The sequence below is a fragment of the Pogonomyrmex barbatus genome, unplaced genomic scaffold (assembly GCF_055798465.1).
Source record: "Pogonomyrmex barbatus isolate J1 unplaced genomic scaffold, ASM5579846v1 scaffold12, whole genome shotgun sequence".
Classification (NCBI taxonomy): domain Eukaryota; kingdom Metazoa; phylum Arthropoda; class Insecta; order Hymenoptera; family Formicidae; genus Pogonomyrmex; species Pogonomyrmex barbatus.
Window position 1 is genome coordinate 4,598,083 of NW_028297108.1, and position 15,630 is coordinate 4,613,712.

The window sequence follows — 15,630 nt, forward strand, 5'->3', positions numbered from 1 at the left end:
CCAGTTAGCGTGTTACATTTAATAACATAATACGGCGGTCACAAGAATTCTTTCAGCTACAAAAGGCTCTGATCAAATAAACTGAATTGCCCCTGAAGACACACAACGGAGATTCTTTCGATAATACTTTAGAGACCCGTTCATTATATGCACTTTTATTATTAACGCTTCTAACCGATTCAGATTCCATTTTTTACTTGACACAACTAACTTTATTTGTTAATCAGTTAATTAAATATAATTTATAAAGCACTTTTATAAAATATTTAAAAAAAATATTTTTACGTCTTTAAAATCGATGCTAAATACTCAAGTATCAAGTCATTTGAAATAAAATTACACACGTTTGTATAAGAATAAGAAGAGAAAAGAAAAGAAAATTGCTGACGTGAAGAAAAATTATGTATAATTATATGTAACTATTATCATATAATGCAGGGAATAAATTATAAGACTGTTGGATACAGGACAGTGGTAGCATATGTATTCACCTTTGACGGAGGTAACCAGGGTTAAGTGTTGAGCATTCATTTCGGCGAGTCGACGAATCACGTCGATCTGTTCCAGTGAGAGTTGAACTGCATTTAACTGAGCGGCACCGCAAGGAACGTAGGCGGACCAAAACTGAAAGGAGCATGTAATATTAAATTTTCATATTTGTAATACACATATACTCTCAAATGACTGGTAATTATTTAGAAATTAATTATCAATTTCTACAAAATGTAATTTTTAAAATATTTTAATTACAAAGTCTCCGAAACGATTACTTTGAATTTCTCCTTTAAAAATATTTCTCGCAAAGAAAAATTGCAAGAAAAATTGCAAATTTACTTAGGAACAAAGGTTTTAAGAGAAGAATTATGTCCATATATATTTGCGTCAGAGAAACATTGTGTTAAAGTTACTTTTAGCAAATAAAGTGGCGGAAAATACTAAAAATAAAATGTAAAAATATTAATGGTACGTCTTGCGTATTTTTTTGCATTGACTCTGACATCGCGTGACTATAGATTACGTCATAATACAATCACGCCTAACTATTCACATGCTTTGCAATTGTCGGCACGATAAATGTTTCATTAATTCTTTACGTTAAAGAATTAATAGGTTTTTTTATTTGAATCGAACAGTCACTTTATCGCGAGAAAGGTTATTTAGCTTCTTGTCGATAAGAGGAGTTTCACGTTATTTTCCTATCGCTACTTTATTCCTGAAATACCTCGGCCCTTTTATTTATTTATAGTTATCTAATTACTTTGCATCATTTAAAACATGATGTTTTGATTAAAAATTCAGAAATCTCTTCATTTGCGGAATTAAATTAATTATGAAAGAACTTAATATTTATGACTGACTGCAAGGCTCTCTTTTGTACTTTTTATTTATAATGTGTACTAAAGAAAATAAATAAAAGGAAATATTCAACATTTTAAATCGAAGTAAAAGTAATGGTCGATTAAGATAGTAATAAGCGCAAGATATTAGCTTCCTATTTTCCTCCTAAGACCGTCGTAAAGTCACGTTCCCGAGTTCACGACTGTGGTTACGTCGGTTTTAATCTTGATTTGCCACCAGAAATGATCTAAATAACTGGCGTAATCCTAATTTACGCGTAGGACGATTCGAGTTAAACGCTCGTGCAGTTCGGCGAATGTGGAATTCCTCGGGTCGACCGAATATCCGATATACGTCGTCAAGTAATCGAACGTCAATATCGTCCTGTTGTACCAGAGGACGATGGGAAGGGGAGAGAAGACACGCAGCACGCGGTGCAGTTAGTTGCGGGAATACGGCATTCGGCCCGAATTTCGCTGCGCTCTCTCATAGAGGCTTTGAGAGAGAGCTAGCGTTACCAATTATTCGGCGGTCTAATTAGCACCGAGTTGCCGCGTGCTGGCGTAAATATTGAATTTCAGTTCCGAGTGTAGTCTAACGCGATTGGCATCCTCGATTCTCGCGCTGCCGGCCCTCCTCCGACGTCAACATTATTATACTAATCGCATGACGACATGGATGGGCGGGACGACGCGCATTCGGGATCGGGAGGGATGAAAGGCGAAGCACGGCGGAGGCACGGTGGAGAGAAGAAGCGCGGAGGGAAGAAAAACGGGAGGGACGCGAGAGATAAAATGAACGGTCACGGAAGTCTCTCTCTGCAACTCAAACGAATTCTCTTTCGGCGGAAAAACGACGGTGGCGGGGAAACGGAGCCATTGTCTCGACGACGCGTAATATTTCGCCAACGGTCTTTTAACGCTTACGTCCACCGCGGATGGTACAAGTGGTGTGTTTTACATATAATTCTACTTCCTGACCATGGGCGTGTCCAGAGGATTCAAAACTCCCTCTGAAATTTAAAAAAATAAGTTAAAGTTGAAGTTATGATTTACAAAACTCAATATTTTTCTCATCCAAAATCAAGAACGAGATATTCTGAAAGCTCTGAAATATCCATGTTTATGTGTTAACAGAACTGAAACCGTGTTGATATTTTAGATATGCTGTATGCAAGAATTATATATGGAAAATTTTTTACCGAGTCTTCTTATAACAAAGTGTAACAAATATCAAATATTCGGTGAGGCAAGATCTTAAACGTCTCATTTTAATTTTTTTGAATATATTTGTATATAAATTCAATACAGATGTCAGCAATCATGAGCCGTTACTTTGCACAGATTTGTAACAGTATTATATCTTATTACATCGAGTTGACCATTCTTTTAAGCGAGTCGTGATATCGTAACACAGATCCTCGTGAACACTCGATGTTTGTACGATTTCGCGGGACCTAAACGCGCGCGATTTATCACCCTCGCTGGCTACCGGCTAGACGAATTCAAATAATTTATAGTATTTTGCGCATAATTTACACGGAGTGCGGATGCACGTGACGCGCGTGTAGACATCTTTCCGGTACATCGCGTGGCAGATGCGCGCGATAGAGGGTTATTCGTCACGGCGAAATAGACGCGGGGACGCTAATAATCTGACGCCGCTAACTGATGGAGTTTAGCGTTGCGAACAGCGAGCGGAGGGCGGATCTGTGACATTTGCCTATCTTCCGGACGACCCCCCCGCGCGTTTGCAGCAGTCCGTGCGGACGATCGCATGGCGAATCGCAGTTAATAATGATATCGCGGGGGGGTGTGGGGGGGTGCGGCAGATAAAGCCATCCGACCGGAAAGCTACGTGCCTTCTTGCAGAAGGAAAGCAGATAACACTGACGAGGCCGGGAGGGGGGAGGAGGGGCTGGTTCAAAACACGCGACGGCTGCCAACGGAATATCCGCTCGATAGCGGCGCAACGTTTCGAGAAATCCGGGGCGGAAATGTATTTATCGAAGAAAACGTATCTTGAGCGCGCGTCGGCGTGAACTCTGGATGAAGGATAAACAACGGGGCGGATTAAATAGACGGCGCGCTTCGTCGTCGCCTCGCGGAACGGTGTCAAATCTTACAGACGTAATCGCGATAATGAACGCCAAAGATACTTGAACTTACGGGAGGAACGCGACGGTGCGTGGTGCGTCTTCAGACATTTGTGGCGTCATATTCCGCTGTCGGGGTGTACCTAAAGAGCTAAGTGCTAAGTGCAGTGCCATTTGCGGAAACGACATCTCCGTTCTAAATAAGCGAGATATTTGGAATTGTGCTTCTTCCACACGTTTCCTCTTTGTTTTTGGCACTTGCGATCTTTTTTTAACATGATTAACGCTTCGAATAATCTAGAATTGCTACTTTGCGCGACTCTGGTAAAGTTCGCCAGAACTTGCCAAATGCACGCTGCCTGCCTTACGGCGCGTGGAGAAAATCGCGATACATATTCCCTTTGCGAAGGCGACGCGGCGTCGCGGGCTGAAAGGCCTCTCGAAAACAAAGCTTTCGATGCGTTCCGCACGCAAGTGCACTCACACAACTCACGTCGTGCAAAATGAGAGAGCTCTCTCTCTCTCTCTCTCTCTCTCTCTCTCACTCTCATTTTGTATTCTCTCGAAACAGTCTTTCCCCAACGATGAAAATCACTTTCTTGTGCGCACGTTGAAACGACCCGCGCCAACGAGCGTGCTTCCGTGTGTTTGTTTCGCGCTAGAAGAAAGCTCATAGAAGAAACGCGAGATAGGTGGTAAGGCTCGGGGTAAACAACAACGAGGACGGGGGTTGCGACTGGTCCAGCGGCGGCCGACTTCGTGGATAGAGCTTGCGTCTCGCTGATTGTCTTTTATCGCCGTTCTCCCGTTGCAAACTTCGGCAATCTTTTCGCGGTCACGGTACTTTCTCCACGTTTTCGACGGAAGTTACGGGGCGAAAGCAGGGTAAAGGATGAGGACGAGGAGGAGAAAGGGGAGGACTGAACGGAGAAACTCGGTTTCCGTTACTGCGCGCGCGCGCGCGCGCACGCTCCCGAACGAACTGAGAAGAAATGGAATTTCGTCGCACTCCTGCTGCGGGAAATTTGTTCGTAAACAGGATTGCTATTGTTAAAGAAATCTACCTACCTATCAACCCGGGGTCGGTATGGAGTTCACCATCGCACGGACGCGAAGTTTGAGTGGCTCGACCTCGAAGGAACCGGTTTACTGCCGCAACGAATGCGCCTCGATACAGTCGCCTCGCGAATTACATGGCGTTTCTTCGTTTCGTTATGTCGGTTTTATCGTCATACTTTTTGCACGATAGCTTGAGGCGGAAAGCTGGTGCAACGGTGCTTTTTTTTGTCTCTTAGTGGCCTCTACTTGTATTTTTGTAGTAGCTAAACAGAGTGAATTTTCTTTGGCGCTCGCAAACGTTTGCTCTAAGAACAAAAAAGCTTCATTTTGCTGTCACTTTCATGGAAATTATATGGCGATATTAATAATGTTCTGCATATCTACATTATGTATCTGCATGAAATTTATTCGCCGTACATCCTGTGAACTCGCAAAATTTTATGAAAGATAAACTTTTCAAAGAATAAAATTTTCAAATTCACAAATTGAATAAATATATCATGAAGGATCATAATACTAATGTCCCGTTTTACGGATCGATATGATATTTATTATATCTATTATCTCGTTTTATTATTATTTTTGTATGAACATGTGTATAAGCGTCAAGCGATATTTATTGATAATTCCAACGCATATTTCGAACATATTTCAAACATATTTTTGTGTATATATTGATATATTTTATTACTGTAATTGAAATGTATATTATATTAATTACTAATTATGGGCACTATGTTATGTTTCACATCCGTGTATGACCTTTTGATATTATCAGTAAAATCATATTGACAGATAGATTAGATATTCTTGAACTAAAATATAATTGATTAATTTCCATTAATTAATTGGTATGAGAGAGCATTTATTGGCGTATTAGTGCATTGTGCTAAATTCAAAATACCTCATCGGTTCACGAATTGAAATTAATCGGGTAATCGCTAATAATATATACATTATTAACGTTATAAGCCATGTTACGTGTATATTTAATCATGACAATTATAGTATTTGTAAGACTAATTCGCTTTTTATTTATTAATCAGAGATATGTCAAAGTTAAAGATTATTTATGTACGAAAAAAATATTGTAGAAAATAAGAAATTTTCTACTATTGTAGAAAATTGTATTCCTTTTATTATATAAACATTTCTTATTACATTTAAGACATCATCCGTGTTCTTAAGAAAAGAGAGAGAAAGAGAAGAGATAGGGATCTGTCTATATATTTAGCATAATAGATATTCCACATAAATTATATTAAAACAGAGTCCAAATATTTTGCGGTATGATTTATATCATATTTTCTTTAAATTTGTTGTTACAAACTAATTTTGACTTTGCCGCGCGGGTAGTTTGAAACAAAAAATTGTTGATTTGTTAACTAGTACGTGGCAACTTCTGTCTCTCAAATCTATCATGTCTCATCAAAATGCAGTTAGTAAAATTTTCGTCACTCGCGAAAACTTTCCCGCCAACTATCCGCGCGATTCCTGAATGCTTTTCCGCACCGCTCCCAGTTTGCGGCGCTTTTTCGTGGCGCTTTCTTCTCGGCTACCCGCAGAAAACGTGCGAGAACCGTTTCGCCATCAAACTCCGTCCGCCATTCCGCCGGCGTGCTTTTATCTATGCATAAGTACCCCCCTAGAGCCTTGAACTTTGCCGCTGTGGATTTCCACCGCGCGTTAATGCACCTTCGATTCGTTCCCCGGCTTGTTTCGTTGTAAGCCCGAAATGGGAGCGAACACCCGTGGCGTGATAAATTGGTTTTGCAAAGTAAAAAGGTTTGCGCTGTCTTCTCGAGAAAATTTGATGTACGGCTCTTCGATGCTTCGAGGATAACGCAATATTGTAGAGATTACCGTGATAAAGAACGCTATGTACTGGAATTCTCGCACAAGAATATTAACGACAATCAAATAAGATATACAAGACATTGTATATCTTAAATTTTTTTAAGAATAAATTAAAAAGGTTAAATTAATTTTCTTTTTATAATCGCAAATGGAAAGGTGTAAATATTTATAAGTGAAAATTTATTTTAGCAGACTCGATAGTGATTGTTTTTTTAAAGATACCGATTAAAAATTATTTTGCGTTTATAAAAGTTTTATTGTCATTCTCAGTATAAATAGATGTCTTAAATTAGCACATTAATTTTAATTAAGATCCTCATTACGGATAATTATTCTTAATACCTTGTTGCAGAAAACTGCACTTTTCCTCAAAGAAATTCAAAAAACCAAAAAACGCATTTCTCCTCAAAAAAATTCAAAGCCAATCCCGAGACATGCTGTGACTTAATAATTGCAATTTGAAAATCAATTTCATATCCGTGATATTACGAATATTACATAGATGAATCTGTTGCATTTACAATTGCGTAGCGACGTTAACGAGATCACAAAATGCGGGGGGGGCATGATAATCCGGCTTGTCGAGATTGAGCCGAGATACGAGGAGCGTACGTATTCACAAAAAGATCCAATACAAACACGGAGCGAGGGACGCTCAAAATTTACATTTGTAACATTTTAAATTTTTGCACCAACGGTGATTGTACGGCGGAGATGTCGCTATCGTTTATTGTTTATTGTGAGTCGAACAGGCAGACAGCCGCGCGAGTCTGGTCCGTGTTCATCGTAATATCTTACGATCCGCGATCGTGACAATTGCTGAGAGACGCAAAACGCGATCACCTCAAATAATTAGTGATTCCCATCCTGCACGATTAACTCCCTCGCGATTACCAATTCGTATCGTAAATCGTGCATCAATCGTGCGAAATGAAGCCCGAATGCGAGTATCTCGCGCAATTCGAGGAAAATGAGATTCATTGCTTCGTCGCGAGACTCATGAGCGACAACCGCGTTTTAACAATGCTCGTATTAGAAGACACTTCGCCCCGTGCTCTCGTTCTTTTCACCGACGTTAATGCAATTTGCTCAATAATTCCGCGATTCGCATGTTTTATCTCAAGTTATATGGCGCGTATAATATTGAAGTTCAACGTTGTACATTTTTCTGTAATTTATCGCGTTTTGATTAGTCACCCGCGATATGAAGATAAAATTGCCAATTCTATCTTCAAATCTTTTGATTATTGATTGAAATAACATTACAGAATAAATTGAGAATTGTTATCGATTACAAATCGTCGTGGATATTGAACAAATCTTCAGTAGTCTTGTCTAAATGTGCTTTGTTGTATTTTCGCTTTATTCGTTGTATTTTGTTGTATTTTGTTGTATTTTGAGTTTGTGAAAAATGATGAAAAGTCAGCAAAAAAAAAAACAAGAGATGAAAATTCCGGGGAATCATCGAAAAACACTAGGCAACCATGTGTGGTGAGTAATTTATTAATTTGTTATATATTATATATTGTGATATTAATTTCATATTCGCGATTTAAACGCGAAATTTTTATTAAATTAAATATCGAATATTTATTTTGGCTTCTGTTTTAACTTGAATATACTTTTATCTTACGTAATTGTATAATAACTTTGCTGTTGCGTATCATGTTGTTATGATATTATTTTTTATTTAAACATGTGTGAAATATAATGGATAAGTATTTGTGAAACAAAATATTACAGATGTCTCACGGATTCATCTGTTTTAAAAACGGATTAAGATTGGTTATCGTTAATATTTAATTCTAGAATATTTTATTATGTAATTTATTATGTATATATGGAACATGTCTCCGTTTATTTACTGCGTTTATTATGCTGACATATGTGTATGTAGGGAAAATGTGAATGAGATGAAAATTGATATGAGATTTAGATATGAGATATTTTATATGTACAGTTATATGAAAAATATAAAAAAATACAAATAAATTATTACTTGTAGATAGGAAAACAGATAATCTAGAAGTATTTTTCTATTTTTTCTGAACTATTTTTTAGGATTAAATAAAATATAAACATTGCGTAAATTAAAATAAAATAAAGTCTTGTTTAATATTAAATTAAACCAAAATGCTCTCGTCCATGCGCGGCTACAGAGCATGCTCTGTCAATAATTCGATTTTGCATCGCACAAAGAAAAATGGAAAATTAAATTCAATCATTGTTTTGACTCGAGAGAATCAAAACAGTTTTTTAATAAAGATTATTTATAAGTTTCAATTATGAATATGAAGATTTTTCAATTAGGTTAAAATATTTTATATTTAGATAATTGTATCATATTGAAAATAATTTGATAATATTTTCGCGTTATAATACGAGACATTATATGATATCTATGATTTCATAAAATTTGTAAGTGCAAACTTGAAATGAACATTCATCAAAAATCAATCTTACATAGACTTATCTTACGTAGACAATAACTTTCAACTTTGAGTTTTGTTATCGCACTTACAGATCATACAACATTATCAAGATTGTAGGTTTTATTATTGAAATCTCGGAGGGTGAGATCTCCGTGCGAACATCCATTGAAAATCATTCTCGAAGAATAAAACTGTCGAGTGTGTTTTACCATCCGGTGATGGAGTTCTTGCGGAGTGGAACTCTCACATGAACAATCATTGATAGTCGCACTTAAAGTTTACATCCACCGCTCACTCTCGTTACAAAGAATCGTTTTCGGGCGGACACGATATGTTAGCTAGCGCTTACATTAGCAATATTGATTTACAACGGAAGGACGAAATTCGAGTCTTTCCGTAGTTACAGCTTCGCCACGTTTTCGTCGAGTTTTGGGGTGGACTCGAGGTAGAGCGAAACGATTCCGTATTCAGTTTCCGAGTTTTCTCTCTCTCTCTCTCTCTCTCTCTCTCTCTCTCTCTCCATTTTCTGAGCAAGCTTTTATCCGCGGACGAGCACTCAGAGGCAACGAAGTTCGTCTGTATGGACGTGCTTACTGCCGTGCTTGGACTCGCCATTAAGGGCGGACTCCGGCTTAACCCTCGATGGATTTGTCGTAGGGCTTACGCGACTATAGCGCGTTATTTATATTGCTGCCAGTCGTAAAATTGCTAAATAAATCGCGCAGCCGTGTAGATACCACGGTAAATCATAGCTGACGGCCCCGACGCGACGGAGTTGTCCTGTAACGCGAACGATTGTGCGTAAAATTTATATTGCGTAACGTCAACGCGTATATCTAGAAGGGACTCGACGGCGCGGATCGATACGCTCTAGATGGCGCATTGTTGTTTGATAAATATTAATGGTTCAAAAGCGTGTGTCACTTTTTGTACGGAAAAAAGATCGCGCTCCTGAAATTGATACGCAAATGGCGGACTGCTCTTTTTACATCGCTGCGTTTTGTTCCATCTTGGAAAATAATGGCGTCCGGAACTCGCAACATTTTCCTGCCGCCCTCTCGTCGTTGTTCTACATTTTCATCTCAGTTTCCCTTAGTTTCTTTTGTGCGCACTCTTCCTTTTTGTTATAAATTAATGGTGAAATTGCTTGTTTATTTTTTTTAATTTACTTTTACACGGGCAATACAAATCTTATCTCTTCCTTTTTTTTTAATACATTTTTAATCACTGTATAATATCGAAACATTACTAGATGTGTTTCTTTGAAGTGCAAACAAGAGACGTGATTTTTATTTTTATTTTATAAAACAATTTTATAAATTATTTTCATTATCTCATTCTTATTATTATTTCTATATGCTGAGGAGTTAAGACTGAACTGATACATTGTGAAAGAATGCAAAGAGGAGGATTATGTTTACAATTTATAATTTTTTAAATAAACGCTCGTATCTTGCAAGATGACGGGTAGGCGATAAAGCGAAATCGTAATTTAATTTTAACGCAATATATCTTAATGGTAAACATGGGCGTTCACTGCATTACATTAGAAACTCTTTCTTTCTAATAAAATTCAATATTGCGCTTAGATAACTTAGCATTGAACACGTTGCTGAATAAGAAGAAAGAGATTGTCGGCCAATTTCTCTCGTTACATGCATTCGATCCATTTTAGTAGCCCTTTTGTCGCGAGATTTCACTTAGTCGTTTTCAGTCCGATTTACAAACGAGGTCGGAGACCGAAGTTTTCTTTTACCGAATCTTAATATTTATCTGAGTTCAAAAGAGAGCGAAAGGACAAGAGCTGCTTCAAGAAACTAAAAAATTGAATTTCACGAGAATGCCCACTTCTCGTCAGCGACAATGGTCCCGCCTTTCATCGGGATTGTTTCGATAATTGAATTAGAAGCCGCCAGTATCTCCGGCAAGGTTTACTAGAAGGAGAGAAAAAAGCTTTCGCGACCGTTTCATAACGCGCTCGGAATTCCAAATCCAATTGCTTGCGCTCTGCCTGAGGTTCGACTTTCTTCAGTTTTCCTTTGTTGTGGTCTTCGGTTATCACCGCATCGCGTAGGACATTTTCGTTTTACTCTCTAAATAATTCAATGAATATTTAATTCTTAAGTTATTTAACTTTTATATATAATATCTTTATTTATACTACGCTGATAATAATTAAACCACTTATATTTGGCTTTAACTAATGAGGAGAGTGATAAAAAAAATATCTTGTGGTTTTGTTAGTATATTTGCATATTTAATCGAGAAAATAATATAAAAACAGCTTGCAGTCGATCAGTGATACCACGTGGAGGGGTTAATTAGACTGTGCATTGGAATCATGTATGAATGAAGATTGATTATATGCGTCGATTATGCGTGTTAGTCTACTCCGCAGTATGTTAACATAGTAGACACGTCGCACACAATATAGTGATCCATGTAATTTGCAGCTTTACAGGAACGCTATCACTGGAGAATTAATATCCCAACTTTAAAATGCATTCGATATACGTCTCTCTCTCTCTCTCTCTCTCTCTCTCTCTCTCTCTCTCTCTCTCTCTCTCTCTCTTTTTCTTATTAACAGATACACACATTGCGTTTAACAATTTGTTTGATTTTGAAAATTGATTCTTTAAAGTATAAGTACCTTAAGTATAAGTACTTTAAGTATAAGTATCTTACAATATAATTGAAGTTCGCATCTTTTTTTTATTTTATTATTTAAGATTTTAAGTATGAAGCCGTAAATTTTTTAATATTTTAAAAATTTAACGTAATTTTTAAATTTTATTCACATGCAAACTTTGAATTCTAGTAAAAAAAAATGTATAATAAATTTATTAATGAACGATATGAAACGAGACGATAAAATGAAAACACTGTGGAATAAAAAATGTATGAAAATTTATTTATCTTAGCTTTTATTGGACATTTATTTCTCTGAAAAATGTAAAGAAATTTTTTATTCAGAGGTCTGTGATATTTCTTATTTTTGCGCTATCAAAACAGAGCGCACCACTTGAGAGTGATCTTTCTTTTTCTCGTATGCACGCTTTTCTCCCGTGAATTTTCTCATTCTTGCAAATTCTCTCTTCCTTGGATATATCGTTCTAATTTCTTTCAAGCTGTCTACGTATTTCCATTTTGTGCTATCTGATTCCGTGCAAAAAATTCAAAGTATGCCCCCAATCTCATCGTCGTCGATAAAATCCATCGTCAATTTGCTAGAGTAGCGCGAGTTCAACGTTGATAGGGAAATGAGACGCAAAATCGTGCCCCGCGCGCGGGATGAAAGAACGACGACAGAGGGTTGAAAAAGGTGGTACGAGGGAGGGATAAATGATACGCCGCTGCAAACGAATCTGATTATGACGTAACCGCATTTCATTCGACGTTACTGTCGTAACGTACGACGAATCGCGATGAGCGCTATTACCCTTTGTCTCTTTCATCTCTCTGAGTACTCGAAGGAATCGACTTTCCCGCATTTCTCTCATTGGCTTTGTATGTACTTCTGTTAGACGTTATTTGGTATCGAGAGAGAAAAAGAAAGCAGTCTTGTTATTACATCGAATCGGAAATCTCGTGATTGATAAACGTGGTTAATATCCTCTGTGAATCAGCGGATTCATCGGTGGATTCGCGTGTTGGCTCGCGAAAAACACAAATTACTACAAAGTTTACTTTCATCGTAGTACAAACAATTGGATAGTAATGAAATCCCGAAATACTCGAAATCCCGAAATACTCGTCGAAATCCGAATTAACATTGTCCCATCGGGTTTACGAAATTTTAGGGGAATTTTTCGGGGAGTTCGAAGAATCGCGGATTTTACGATCGCGCTTTTATGTTCTTTATGTCGCGGCATTGAGCTTTTCGAAACAGCTTCCTGCGCTCCAACGACATAAATCGCGTAAAACGCAGAACCTCTCGTTGAAGCGAACGAGCGATTATTATCGTCGCCGACGACCTCTCGGTTTTATCTATCGCTCGTTTTCTCTCGCTCGTATAATTGAACGCGAATCATTTATATCGTATATGCTCCTTCTTCTTTCCATTGTCGCTGGATAGTCAGGTCAGGTTTGTGTGTTCACAGTTCACAGCACTCTAAAAAAAAATATGTCCAGGCAACGATACAAAATGAAGTACGCTGTAAAATTATGAAATCCGTAGGTGTCAAGAGAGACACTGCCAATGATAATACGAATATAAATGTTTTTATATTATGTATTATATTTTTCTTCGTATTACATTTTTATATTGAATTTTTTATATCATATCTTTTTTATAAAACTTGTCAAGACAAAAGAAAAATATATGTGCCTCGTGGAATTCTTGTTTCAAAGATCTAGACAATTGACGGCACGGTAATAACTATCGTTTTTTTTCCGATAAGATTTAAAGATTCAAGACATTTAATAAATCTATCTGTATTAATCGAATCGTATCTCAACGAATACGAAGATATTCATTTTTATTGGAGTCGTATTTTTATCCTTTTTTATCTTCGCAATTATATTACAACTTAATACTAATCTCGGAAGCAGATGCTTGACAGATACACGAAATTTCCTTCTCTTTTCCATAGGGACATTGACGATACTTTTATTTTTACCTCAAGGTGCTATATTATTGATTTCTCCAAATCAATATCAATGTTGCGTCTTTAACAAAAATATTGCACTTAGCTTTATGATAAAATAGCTTTTTCTCAATATTGTGTAAAATAATAAATTTTGAAGTTATACTACGTCTTTGTATGTCATGTATATAACATTTCTACTTTTGCATCTACAATATATTTTGTCTGTTGGAAGCATCTGCACTTGATGCACTGACGAGTCTATCATGCTTGATGCGCGATGCATTCGGACGAGCAGACATTGTAGTACGTTTTCCGAGGCTGCAAGAAAGCGCAATTTTTCGATACTAGAAAGAAAGTACAATTTTGCGATGCTGAAGAGAAAGTTGAATTTTTCGATATTGAGAGGAAAGTCCATTCTGCGCTTTGAATGCGCCGTCTCTAATATTTTATATACAATATGCTGAAATACGTGATGTGCATCGCAATATGAATATATATATATATATATATATATATATATATATAAATATGTATTTGCAATAATATGTAATGTCAGTTTATTGATTTAATATTTATCGAGAATTTTATATTCCGTTTCATATAAATATTAAAGTGATTTTTGCATATATGATAAGATATTATATACAGAAATAATTGAAATAATAAAGCTTAATAAACTTTATAAATTCTTCATGGTCGCAAATAAAGTAAGAATTGAAATACTTAATGCGTTAATTATACATAAAACTAATCCAATAGCGATTTTTAATTTTTCGAGTAAACTGATCCGAGAACGAATGAGCAATCGCGCGCACGTGTTTTCGCATACGGTAAATCTGCTAATTTCGGATTTTCATCACTGCGAGATCGCGCAAACACGAGATCGCATAGTTCGTTTTTGTGTAAAACGATGGTACATACACCGTCTTATGAATTACGTTACGGAAATGGAAGTGAATTATGAATTGAATATCCGAGAGGAAAATCAGAATTTAGATTGCAAACTTGAATCGCATAATTATGTTGCCCTTTTACGAAGAAAATTATTTAAATTTTAGAAATTGTATGTGTAAAACAAAATTTACATTTGTCCGATATATCTCATACATGAAATAATTTAGCTAGATTGGCGCGCTTCATACCAATGATTTTAATCATAATTATTATTGAACTGTTGATTTAATAATGTCGAATTACATAATAGCTTGAAATTGGTAGTAACCGATACAAAAAACTGTTGCATAAATATTTGCACGAGAGTATTTAGAAATTTATTTATCACACTCGAGTATCATAACAATTACATGCGGATGAATAATTATTATTAAAATTTTATGAAGAGAACAAAAGTATGATGTGTATTTTGATTGAGTTTTAATAATACATGAAAGTAAATATGATTCTCACAGAAGTGTTTTAATAACAAATTAATTTAATTTTTGGATTTTGTATCGTATAAGTGAAACGCGTGTTTGTACAGAACTTTTTTCCTCCACACATATATCATACTGCTTTTCTATAAGTTCGGTCATTTATTAAGCGATGTCTTAACGGATTGAAAAGCCAGTCCTCATGTCCTCATGTCATTTATTAAGCGATGTCTTAACGGGTTGAAAAGCCATTCTCAACCGACGAGAAGGCAGCTGTCCTGATATAAATAAATTTTCAGAGAGGCAAATGTCAGGTATGTGAAAGCTGCGACGGAAATTTCGGGATGGCGAAAACTGCTAGCTCTTTTTGTTAACCTACCCTTTCGACGACGTTTGCCCGCTCGGAATTACCATTCAGGAATACATTGAAACATAGACTCCGTCCGCTTCGTATCATCGAATTCCACATGCATACCTGATTTTCTGTAGAGTTCTACTCGATATATTGTCTACCATTTAAATGATGCTCGAATAATACAGGGTCCGCTAGCAGTTCGCAGCACAAGCATACAAAGCGAGCCGATTTTTCTTGCGAGAAAAGTTTATTGAAGCGTGCGTTTTTGCGATTTACTTTGAACTATTTTCAAAGAGTTCTTGCTCACACAAGAATTATATAAGTGAATAAAACCCGGAATTCGAATCGAACGGGGAGAGGAAAATATATAAATTAGGCGTTATCTGCAAATGTGTCTAGGGGAAACAATTTTTTGCTTTTTACGAGATTTCGTTCAGTTCGTTTTAGATCAGAAGAGAATTAGATAAGGAAAAAATTAGAAAGTCTCCATATTTCTTGCGTCTCGCGCGTCTCGAACCTTTTATTCCAGGCAGCG

General features: G+C 36.7%; 1 protein-coding gene across 5 annotated transcripts in view; it reads right to left on the bottom strand.

Moving 5' to 3' along the window:
• LOC105428261 (dipeptidase 1) overlaps window positions 1–15,630 on the bottom strand; it is a 123,131-nt gene that overhangs the window by 26,793 nt on the left and 80,708 nt on the right. For all 5 annotated transcript variants that reach the window (XR_016138132.1, XM_089071859.1, XM_089071857.1 and 2 more), the window contains exon 6: window positions 492–624. Coding sequence is in view for 4 of the 5 variants with exons in the window: in XM_089071859.1 (XP_088927985.1) it covers window positions 492–624 (133 nt within the window). In the remaining variant the exon portion in view is untranslated. The remainder of the gene's footprint in view (window positions 1–491; window positions 625–15,630) is intronic.